The sequence below is a fragment of the Cetorhinus maximus genome, unplaced genomic scaffold (assembly GCF_964194155.1).
Source record: "Cetorhinus maximus unplaced genomic scaffold, sCetMax3.hap1.1 HAP1_SCAFFOLD_393, whole genome shotgun sequence".
Taxonomy (NCBI): domain Eukaryota; kingdom Metazoa; phylum Chordata; class Chondrichthyes; order Lamniformes; family Cetorhinidae; genus Cetorhinus; species Cetorhinus maximus.
Genome location: NW_027596339.1, coordinates 243,050 through 255,223, shown reverse-complemented (window position 1 = coordinate 255,223; position 12,174 = coordinate 243,050). Strand labels below are relative to the sequence as shown.

General features: G+C 47.4%; 1 protein-coding gene across 1 annotated transcript in view; it reads right to left on the bottom strand.

Moving 5' to 3' along the window:
• The window catches only part of LOC144673603 (uncharacterized), a gene marked incomplete at its 3' end in the record, with an annotated part of 236,213 nt that overhangs the window by 121,457 nt on the left and 102,582 nt on the right, over positions 1–12,174 (bottom strand). The window contains exon 8 of the mRNA XM_078535351.1: positions 10,562–10,703. Within this exon, the coding sequence (XP_078391477.1) occupies positions 10,562–10,703 (142 nt within the window). The remainder of the gene's footprint in view (positions 1–10,561; positions 10,704–12,174) is intronic.

Genomic DNA, 12,174 nt, shown 5'->3' with positions numbered 1-12,174 from the left:
GTGTGGGGTGTATGGTATATCAGAATGTTACAGTGAGGGGTGTGGGATATTTCAGAGTGTTACACCGAGGGGCGTGGGGTATATCAGGGTGTTACAGTGATGGGTGTGGGGTATACCAGGGTGTTACAGTGATGGGTGTGGGGTATACCATGGTGTTACAGTAAGGGTTATGGGGTATATCGGAGTGTTACAGTGAGAGGTGTGGGTTTTATATCGGAGTGTTAAAGTGAGGGGTATGGGGTATAACATTGTGTTACATTGAGATGTGTGGGATATATCGGAGTGTTACAGCGAGGGGCGAGGGGTATATCGGTGTGTTACATTGAAGGGTGTGGGGTATATCAGTGTGTTACAGTGTGGGTTGTGGGTGCATTAGAGTGTTACAGCGAAGGGTGTGAGGTATATCAGTGTGTTACAGTGTGCGGTGTGGGGTATATCAGGGTGTTACAGTGAGGGTGTGGGGTATATCAGAGTGTTACAGTGAGGGGTGTGGGGTATATCAGGGTGTTACAGTGGGGGTGTGGGGTGTATCAGAGTGTTGCAATGAGGGGTGTGGGATATATCAGAATGTTACTGTGAGGGGTGTTGTGTATATCAGAGTGTTACAGTGAGTGGTGTGGGATATTTCAGAGTGTTACAGTGAGGGGTGTGGGTTATATCAGAGCATTACATTGATAGGTGTGGGGTTTCTCCGGGTGTTACAGTGAGGGGTGTGGGGCATATCAGAGTGTTACAGTGAGGGGTGTGGGGTATATCAGATTGGTACAGTGAGTGGTGTTGGATATATCAGAGGGCTACAGTGAGGGGTATGGGGTATATCAGAATGTTACAGTGAGGGGTGTGGCGTATATCAGAGTGTTACAGTGAGGGGTGTGTGATATGTCAGAGTGTTACAGTGAGGTGTGTGGGGTATATCACGGTGTTACAGTGAGGGGTATGGGGTACATCAGGGTGATGCAGTGAGGGATGTGGGGTATATCGGACTGTTACACTGAGTGGTGTTGGGTATATCAGAGTGTTACAGTGAGTGGTATGGGGTATATCAGAGTGTTGAAGTGAGGGGTGTGGTGTATATCAGGTTGTTACATTGAGGGCTGTGGAGTGTATCAGAGTTTTGCAGTGAGGGTTGTGGGATATATGAGAGTTTTACAGTGATGGGTGTAGGTTATATCAGAGTGTTACAGCGAGGGGAGTGAGATATATCAAGGTGTTACAGTCAAGGGTGTGGGGTATATGAGAGTATTACAGTGATGGGTGTGCGGAACATCAGAGTGTTACATTGAGACCTGTGGGATATATCAAGGTGTTACAGTGAATGGTGTGGTTTATATCAAAGTGTTACAGTGAGGGTTGTAGGAGATATCAGGGTGTTACAGTGATGTGTGGGATATATCAGAGTGTTACAGTGAGGGGTGCGGAGTATATCAGAGTGCTTCAGTGAGGGGCGTCGGGTATATCAGAGTGTTACAGTGCGGGGTGTGTTGTATATCAGGGTGATACATTAATGTTGCGGGGTATATCAGAGTGTTACAGTGAGGGGTGTGGGATATTTCAGAATGTTTCAGTGAGCGGTGTGGGGTATATCAGTGTGTTACAGTGAGCGGAGTGGAGTATATCAGAGTGTTACAGTGAGGGGTGTGGGGTATATCAGTGTGTTACAGTGAGAGGTGTGGGATATATCAAGGTGTTATAGTGAACGGTGTGGGGTATATCAGACTGTTTCAGTGAGGGGTGTGCCGTATATCAGAGTGTTTCTGTGAGGGGTGTGGAGTATATCAGAGTGTTACAGTGAGAGTTTGTTGCATATTTCAGAGCGTTACAGTGAGGGGTGTAGGATATATCAGGATGTTTCAGTGAGGTGCTTCGGGTATATAAGGGTGTTTCAGTGAAGGGTGTGGGGTATATCAGAGTGTTACAGTGAGGGTTGTGGGGTGTATTAGAGTGTTTCAGTGAGGGGTGTCGGGTATAGTAGAGTGTTACAGTGCGGGGTGTGGTGTATATCAGGGTGTTACAGTGAGGGGTGTCGGGTATATCAGAGAGTTTCAGTGAGCAGTGTGGCGTATTTCAGAGAGTTTCAGTAAGGGGTGTTGGGTATTTAAGAGTGTCACAGTGAGGGGTGGGGGGCATATCAGGATGATACAGTGAGGGTTATGGGGTATATCGGAGTGTTACAGTGAGGGGTGTGGGTTGTATATCGGAGTGTTACAGTGACGGGTATGGGGTATATCATTGTGTTACATTGAGGGGTGTGGGATATATCGGAGTGTTACAGTGAGGGGTGTGGGGTATATCGGCGTGTTACAGTGAGGGGTGTGGGGTATATCGGAGTGTTACAATGAGGGGTTAGGGGTATATCAGGGTGTTACAGTGTGGGGCGTTGGATATATCAGTGTGTTACAGTGTGGGGTGTGGGGTATATCAGAGTGTTACAGCGATGGGTGTGTGGTATATCATGTGTTACAGTGTGGGGTATATCAGAGTTTAACAGCGATGGGGGTGTATATCAGGGTGTTACAGTGAGGGTGTGGGGTATATCGGCGTGTTACAGTGAGGGTGTTGTGTTTATCAGATTGTTACAGTGCGATGTGTTGGGTATATCAGAGTGTTACAGTGAGGGGTGTGGGGTATATCAGAGTTTTACAATGATGTTGTGGGGTATATCAGAGTGTTACAGTGAGGGGTGTGGTGTATATCAGAGTGTTACAGTGAGGTGTGTTGGGTATATCAGAGAGTTTCATTGAGCGGTGTGGCGTATATCAGAGCGTTTCACTAAGGGGTGTTGGGTATATCAGAGTGTCACAGTGAGGCTTATGGGGTATATCATTGTGTTACAGTGAGTGGTGTGGGATATATCGGAGTGTTACAGTGAGGGGTGACGGGTATATCGGAGTGTTACAGTGAGGGGCGTGGGGTATATCGGAGAGTTACAGTGAGGGGTGAGGAGTATATCGGAGTGTTATATTGAGGGGTGTGGGGTATATCAGTGTGTTACAGTCTGGGGTGTGGGGTATATCAGAGTCTAACAGCGAGGGGTTTGGGGTATATCAGGGTGTTACAGTGAGGGTGTGGGGTATATCAGAGTGTTACAGTGAGGGATGTGGGGTATATCAGGGTGTTACAGTGAGGGTCTGGGGTATATCAGAGTGTTACAGCGAGGGGTGTGGGATGTATCAGAGTGTTACATTGAGAGGTGTGGGATATATCAGAGTGTTACAGTGAGGGGTGTCGGGTATATCAGTGTGTTACAGTGAGAGGTGTGGGGTATATCAACGTGTTACAGTGAAGAGAGTGGTGTATATCAGAGAATTTCAGTGAGGGGTGGGTGTTATATAGGATTGTTACAGTGAGGGATGTGGGGTATATCAGAGTGTTACAGTGTTGGGTGAGGGGTATATCGGAGGGTTACATTGACAGGTGTGGGGTATATCAGTGTGTTACAGTGTTGGGTGAGGGGTATATCAGAGTGTTACATTACGGGGTGTGGTGTATATCAGGGTGTTACATTAATGTTGCGGGGTATATCAGAGTGTTACAGTGAGGGGTGTGGGATATTTCAGAGTGTTACACCGAGAGGTGTGGAGTATATCAGGGTGTTACAGTGAGGGTGTGGGGTATATCAGAGTGTTACATTGAAAGGTGTGGGGTATATCAGAGTGTTACTGCGAGGGGTGTGGGGTATATCAGGGTGTTACAGAGAGGGTGTGGGGAATATCATAGTGTTACAGTGAGGGGTGTGGGGTATATCAGTGTGTTACATTAATGTGTGCGGGGTATATCAGAGTGTTACAGTAATGTGTGCGGGGTATATCAGAGTGTTTCAGTGAGGGGTGTCGGGTATATCAGGGTGTTTCAGTGAGGGGTGTGGGGTGTATCAGAGTGTTACATTGAAAGGTGTGGGGTATATCAGAGTGTTACTGCGAGGGGTGTGGGGTATATCAGAGTGCTTCAGTGAGGGGCGTCGGGTATATTAAAGTGTTTCAGTGAGGGGTGTCGGGTATATCAGAGTGTTACAGTGCGGGGTGTGGTGTATATCAGGGTGTTACATTAATGTTGCGGGGTATATCAGAGTGTTACAGTGAGGGGTGTGGGATATTTCAGAATGTTTCAGTGAGCGGTGTGGGGTATATCAGTGTGTTACAGTGAGCGGAGTGGAGTATATCAGAGTGTTACAGTGAGGGGTGTGGGGTATATCAGTGTGTTACAGTGAGAGGTGTGGGATATATCAAGGTGTTATAGTGAACGGTGTGGGGTATATCAGACTGTTTCAGTGAGGGGTGTGCCGTATATCAGAGTGTTTCTGTGAGGGGTGTGGGGTATATCAGAGTGTTACAGTGAGGGTTTGTTGCATATTTCAGAGCGTTACAGTTAGGGGTGTAGGATATATCAGGATGTTTCAGTGAGGTGCGTCGGGTATATAAGGGTGTTTCAGTGAAGGGTGTGGGGTATATCAGAGTGTTACAGCGAGGGTTGTGGGGTGTATTAGAGTGTTTCAGTGAGGGGTGTTGGGTATAGCAGAGTGTTACAGTGCAGGGTGTGGTGTATATAAGGGTGTTACAGTGAGGTGTGTTGGGTATATCAGAGTGTTTCAGTGAGCGGTGTGGCGTATTTCAGAGAGTTTCAGTAAGGGGTGTTGGGTATTTAAGAGTGTCACAGTGAGGGGTGGGGGGCATATCAGGGTGTTACAGTGAGGGTTATGGGGTATATCGGAGTGTTACAGTGAGGGTTATGGGGTATATCGGAGTGTTACAGTGAGGAGTGTGGGTTGTATATCGGAGTGTTACAGTGAGGGGTGTGGGGTATATCGGAGTGATACAGTGAGGGGTGTGGGGTATATCGGAGTGTTACAATGAGGGGTTAGGGGTATATCAGGGTGTTACAGTGTGGGGTGTTGGATATATCAGTGTGTTACAGTGTGGGGTGTGGGGTATATCAGAGTGTTACAGCGATGGGTGTGTGGTATATCATGTGTTACAGTGTGGGGTATATCAGAGTTTAACAGCGATGGGGGGGTATATCAGGGTGTTACAATGAGGGTGTGGGGTATATCAGAGTGTTACAGTGCGGGGTGTTGTGTATATCAGATTGTTACAGTGCGATGTGTTGGGTATATCAGAGTGTTACAGTGAGGGGTGTGGGGTATATCAGGGTTTTACAGTGATATTGTGGGGTATATCAGAGTGTTACAGTGAGGGTTGTGGGGTATATCAGAGTGTTACCGTGCGGGGTGTGGTGTATATCAGAGTGTTACAGTGAGGTGTGTTGAGTATATCAGAGAGTTTCATTGAGCGGTGTGGCGTATATCAGAGCGTTTCACTAAGGGGTGTTGTGTATATCAGAGTGTCACAGTGAGGGTTATGGGGTATATCGGAGTGTAGCAGTGACAGGTGTGGGTTGTATATCAGAGTGTTACAGTGAGCGGTATGGGGTATATCATTGTGTTAGAGTGAGGGGTGTGGGATATATCGGAGTGTTACAGTGAGGGGTGACGGGTATATCGGAGTGTTACAGTGAGGGGCGTGGGGTATATCGGAGAGTTACAGTGAGGGGTGAGGGGTATATCGGAGTGTTATATTGAGGGGTGTGGGGTATATCAGTGTGTTACAGTCTGGGGTGTGGGGTATATCAGAGTCTTACAGCGAGGGGTTTGGGGTATATCAGGGTGTTACAGTGAGGGTCTGGGGTATATCAGACTGTTACAGCGAGGGGTGTGGGGTATATCAACGTGCTACAGTGAAGAGAGTGGTGTATATCAAAGAGTTTCAGTGAGGGGTGGGTGTTATATAGGATTGTTACAGTGAGGGGTGTGGGGTATATCAGAGTGTTACAGTGTTGGGTGAGGGGTATATCGGAGGGTTACATTGACAGGTGTGGGGTATATCAGTGTGTTACAGTGTTGGGTGAGGGGTATATTGGAGTGTTACATTACGGCGTGTAGGGTATATCATAATGTTACAGTGAGGGGTGTGGGATATTTCAGAGTGTTACACCGAGAGGTGTGGGGTATATCAGGGTGTTACAGTGAGGGTGTGGGGTATATCAGAGTGTTACTGCGAGGGGTGTGGGGTATATCAGGGTGTTACAGAGAGGGTGTGGGGAATATCATAGTGTTACAGTGAGGGGTGTGGGGTATATCAGTGTGTTACATTAATGTGTGCGGGGTATATCAGAGTGTTACAGTAATGTGTGCGGGGTATACCAGAGTGTTTCACTGAGGGGTGTCGGGTATATCAGGGTGTTTCAGTGAGGGGTGTGGGGTGTATCAGAGTGTTACAGTGAGGGTTGTGGGGTATATTAGAGTGTTTCAGTGAGGGGTGTTGGCTATATCAGAGTGTTACAGTGCGGGGTGTGGTGTATATCAGGGTGTTACAGTGAGTGGTCTTGGCTGTATCAGAGTGTTTCAGTGAGCGGTGCGGGGTATATCAGAGAGTTTCACTGAGGGGTGTTGGGTATAACTGAGTGTTACAGTGAGGGGTGTGGTGCATATCAGGGTGTGACAGTGAGGGTTCTGGGGTATATCAGAGCGTTACAGTGAGGGATTCGAGGTTTTCAGTATACTTCAGTGAGAGGTGTTGTGTATATCAGAGTGTTTCAGTGAGGGGTGTGGGATATATCAGAGTGTTACCGTGAGGGGTGTGGGGTATATCAGAGTGTTACCGTGAGCGGTGTTGGGTATATCAGAGTCTTACTGCGAGGTGTGTTGGGTATATCAGAGTGTTACAGTGAGGGGTTTGGGGTATATCGGAGTGCTACAGTGAGGGTTATGGGGTATATCATTGTGTTACAGTGAGGGGTATGGGATATATCGGAGCGTTACAGTGAGGGGTGTGGGGTATAACGGAGCGTTACAGTGAGGGGTATGGGATATATCGGAGTGTTACAGTGAGGGGTGTGGGGTATGTCGGAGTGTTACAGTGAGGGGTGTGCGGTATATCAGTGTGTAACAGTGAGGGGTGTGGGGCATATCGGAGTGTTACAGTGAAGGGTGTGGGGTATGTCGGTGTGTTACAGTGAGGGGTGTGGGGTATATCAGGATGTTGCAGTGAGGGGTGTTGGGTATATCCGAGTGTTACAGTGAGGGGTGTGAGGTATATTGGAGTGTTACATTGAGGTGTGTGGGGGGTATATCAGACTGTTACAGTGAGGGGTGTGAGGTATATTGGAGCGTTACAGTGAGGGGTATGGGGTATATCAGAGTGTTACAGTGCGGGGTGTGGTGTATATCAGGGTGTTACAGTGAAGGGTGTTGGGTATATCAGAGTGTTTCAGTGAGCGGTGTGGCGTATTTCAGAGAGATTCAGTAACGGGTGTTGGGTATTTAAGAGTGTCACAGTGAGGGGTGGGGGGCATATCAGGGTGTTACAGTGAGGGGTGTGGGGTATATCGGAGAGTTACATTCAGGGTTGACGGGTATATCGGAGTGTTACAGTGAGGGGCGTGGGGTATATAAGAGTGTTACAGTGAAGGTTGTGGAGTATATCAGAGTGTTACAGTGCGGGGTGTGGTGTATATCAGGGTGTTACAGTGAGGGGTGTGGGGTATATCGGAGTGTTACAGTGAGGGGTGTGGGATATATCGGAGTGTTACAGTGAGGGGTGGGGGTCATATCAGGGTGTTACAGTGAGGGGTGTGGGGTATATCAGTGTGTTACAGTGATGGGTGTGTGGTATATCAGTGTGTTACAGTGTGGGGTATATCAGAGCGTAACAGCGATGGGTGTGGGGTATATCAGGGTGTTACAGTGAGGATGGGGGTTATATCAGAGTGTTACATTGAGGGGGGTGTTGTGTATATCAGAGTGTTACAGCGCGGGGTGTTGGGTATATCAGAGTGATACAGTGAGGGTTGTGGGGTATATCAGAGTGTTACAGTGCGGGGTGTGGTGTATATCAGAGTGTTACAGTGAGGTGTGTTGGGTATATCAGAGAGTTTCAGTGAGCGGTGTGGCGTATGTCAGAGATTTTCACTAAGGGGTGTTGGGTATATCAGAGTGTCACAGTGAGGGATGTGGGGCATATCAGGGTGTTACAGTGAGGGTTATGGGGTATATCGGAGTGTTGCAGTGACAGGTGTGGGTTGTACATCATTGTGTTACAGTGAGGGGTGAGGGATATATCGGAGAGTTACAGTCAGGGTTGACGGGTATATCGGAGTGTTAGAGTGAGGGGCGTGGGGTATATAAGAGTGTTACAGTGAAGGTTGTGGAGTATATCAGAGTGTTACAGTGCGGGGTGTGGTGTATATCAGGGTGTTACAGTGAGGGGTGACGGGTATATCGGAGTGTTACGGTGAGGGGCCTGGTGTATATCTATGTGTTACAGTGAGGGGTGTGAGGTATATCGGTGTGTTCCAGTGAAGGTTGTGGGGTATATCGGCGTGTTACGGTGAGGGGTGTGGGGTATATCGGAGAGTTACAGTGAGGGGTGAGGTGTATATCGGAGTGTTACATTGAGGGGTGTGGGGTATATCAGTGTGTTACATTGTGGGGTATGGGGTATATCAGAGTGTTACAGCGAGGGTTGTGGAGTATATTAGAGTTTTTCAGTGAGGGGTGTGGGGTATATCAGAGTGTTACTGTGAGGGTTGTGGAGTATATTAGAGTTTTTCAGTGAGGGGTGTTGGGTATATCAGAGTGTTACAGTGCGTGGTGTGGGGTATATCAGAGTGTTGCAGTGAGGGGTGTTGGGTATATCCGAGTGTTACAGTGAGGGGTGTGAGGTATATTGGAGTGTTACAGTGAGGGGTGTGAGGTATGTCGGAGTGTTACAGTGAGGTGTGTGGGGTATATCGGAGTGTTACATTGAGAGGTGTGGGGTATATCAGTGTGTTACAGTGAGGAGTGTGGGGTATATCGGAGTGTTACAGTGAGGGCTGTGGGGTATATCGGAGTGTTTCTGCGAGGGGTGTGGAGTGTATCAGGGTGTTACAGTGAGGGATGTGGGGTATATCGGAGTGTTATAGTGAGGGTTGTGTGGTATATCGGGGTGTTACATTGTTGGATGTGGGGTATATTGGAGTTTTACAGTGAGGAGTGTGGGGTATATTGGAGTGCTACAGTGAGGGGTGTGGTGTATATCAGAGTGTTACATTGAGGGGTGTGGGGTATTTCAGTGTGTTACAGTGAGGGGTGTGAGGTATATCGGAGTGTTACATTGAGGTGTGTGGGGGGTATATCAGACTGTTACAGTGAGGGGTGTGAGGTATATTGGAGCGTTACAGTGAGGGGTATGAGGTATATCGGAGCGTTACAGTGAGGGGTGTGGGATATATCGGAGTGTTACAGTGAGGGGTGGGGGGCATATCAGGGTGTTACAGTGAGGGGTGTGGGGTATATCAGTGTGTTACAGCGATGGGTGTGGGGTATATCAGGGTGTTACAGTGAGGATGGGGGTTATATCAGAGTGTTACATTGAGGGGGGTGTTGTGTATATCAGAGTGTTACAGTGCGGGGTGTTGGGTATATCAGAGTGTTACAGTGAGGGTTGTGGGGTATATCAGAGTGTTACAGTGCGGGGTGTGGTGTATATCAGAGTGTTACAGTGAGGTGTGTTGGGTATATCAGAGAGTTTCAGTGAGCGGTGTGGCGTATGTCAGAGATTTTCACTAAGGGGTGTTGGGTATATCAGAGTGCACAGTGAGGGATGTGGGGCATATCAGGGTGTTACAGTGAGGGTTATGGGGTATATCGGAGTGTTGCAGTGACAGGTGTGGGTTGTACATCGGAGTGTTACAGTGAGCGGTATGGGGTATATCATTGCGTTACAGTGAGGAGTATGAGGTATATCGGAACGTTACAGTGAGGGGTGTGGGGTATACCGGACTGTTACAGTGAGGGTTGTGAGGTATATTGGACTGTTACAGTGATGGGTGTGAGGTATATCGGAGTGTTACAGTAAGGGGTGTGGGGTATATCGGAGCGTTACGGTGAGGAGTGTGGGGTGTATCGGAGTGTTACAGTGAGGGGTGTGGGTTATATCGGAGTGTTACAGTGAGGGGTGTGGGGTATATCGGAGTGTTACAGTGAGGGGTGTGGGGTATATCGGAGTGTTACAGTGAGGGGTGTGGGTTATATCGGAGTGTTACAGTGAGGGGTGTGGGGTATATTGGAGTGTTACATTGAGGGGCTTCGAATATTTCGGATAGTTACAGGTGATGGACTTAAGTGTTGCTTTGGGCGATCACTGTGTTCAGATGTCAATGCTGAGCTCTCGTTTCCCTTTTGTCTGGCTTCTGCCCCCTCCCATTCCCTTGCCTGGAACATTTGGGTTTTTTGGAATTTTGAGCAGGATTTCTAAATCCGATTCACTTGTCCATGACAATCTGACCCAACATATCCGCCTTACTGGAATGTGTTCTCGGGCTACACAAGGCTTTGGAGTGAAGGGATTGGGATCTTGTTAATCACAATATCTCTCGAAATGCAAAGACACAGATTCTATGTGTTAAAACATGTTTCTTACATTTATTGTGTAAAATGGAGTCGTGTGTCCGGGGAGGTTGGGAAATAGGTCCCTTTCTGTCCATATCCATCATCAATCACTTGGAGGGATTTTGAGGTATTTACCTTCAGGTCAAGGTGCAGTACATACATTTGATGCATGTAATGAATGCCCTGACAGATCTGCTTCACATACACCATTGCGTCCAGCTCTGTTAGTCTGTAACTTTCATCAACGATCTTTTCAAAGAGCTCTCCACCTCCCACACTGTAGGAGAAACACACCCAGCGTCAGATTCACTCCCTCATCATCCATTGCTGGAACATTGCGAGATGACTGTGTCAGTGTCTGGGGAGCAGCTGGCAGATTATCCAGACACACCATCAGCTCACAGCACAGTGAGTACAGAGATGTAAATACTCCATCAGTTACAGGGAAAGTCTAAATTTCCCAATGTGACAAGTTCCTTGTGACTGAAACCAACTGGAAAGCATCGTATTTGTCTGATTCAGTAGATCAATAAGGAATTATTTAGATGCTGACCTGTTCTATTTCAAGGAGGTTTTAGAGCATGAATAACTGAATCTGTTTCATTTGTATTTTCTGTGAGCTGCTGATGTGAGACAACTATTTCACATCTGGTGACACCCACCTATTATTGCCACATACTGTCCTTGAACAAATATTAAAGTTACCAGGCGCTTTTGAACATTGAGGGCAACTGAACACCTTTAAAGGTATACCGCTGAACGTGCAGCTCAGCAGCCACAGGAGATTAAACAGACACAATTTTAAATGTCTTAACAAATTAATCAAAAGCAATTAAGAGAGGAAAGATGACCTTTACATCATGGATGGAATTTTAGGGCCCTGTTATGGGGGGCAGTGAGGCCACAATGTGGTGATCCATTCAAAAGCCCACTGACTTCAGCAGGACAGTAAAATCCCACTAGTGTAAAATTCTACCCAATTTGTAGGGAGAAAATAATTGTGTTCACTGGGGTTAATACTAGATCACATAGAAACAGGATCAAAGAGTGATCAGAGAGGGTTATCAATAGGTTAGCAACATCAAACCTCCCCAGTAAACACCGTCCTCTTACTCACAAACAACTACATCCTTCCACAATACTGAAACGCTCACACATCTTGTATATCAATATTATTCTTCCATGTGGTTTCTGTACGCTTGCTAAAATTATTTGAGGGGCACACTGATACACAATGAGACAAATTATTCAATGGGCCTCTTTTGCAGCAGGTTAGTGAACTTTATAGCAACAACTCTAGAAATCTCATTTTACTACAACTTCACTTTAGTCCCACACAAAAATAAGAACAAGAAACACAATTGCCATTTCTTGAGCATGCTTCCAGCTCTCTATCTGATCAGCTATCTAAGCCTAAACTGGCGTTCCTTTTTTATGCAGGAGACTAGCTTCCTCCCTGCCTTGACACTGACCTTCACCACTGACCTGCACCACTGACCTGCATCACTGACCTGCACTGACCTTCACCACAGACCTTCACCACTGACCTGCACCACTGACCTTCACCACAGACCTGCACCACTGACCTTCACCACAGACCTGCACCACTGACCTGCACCACAGACCTTCACCACTGACCTGCACCACTGACCTTCACCACTGACCTGCATCACTGACCTGCACTGACCTGCATCACTGACCTTCACCACTGACCTGCACCACAGACCTTCACCACTGACCTTCACCAC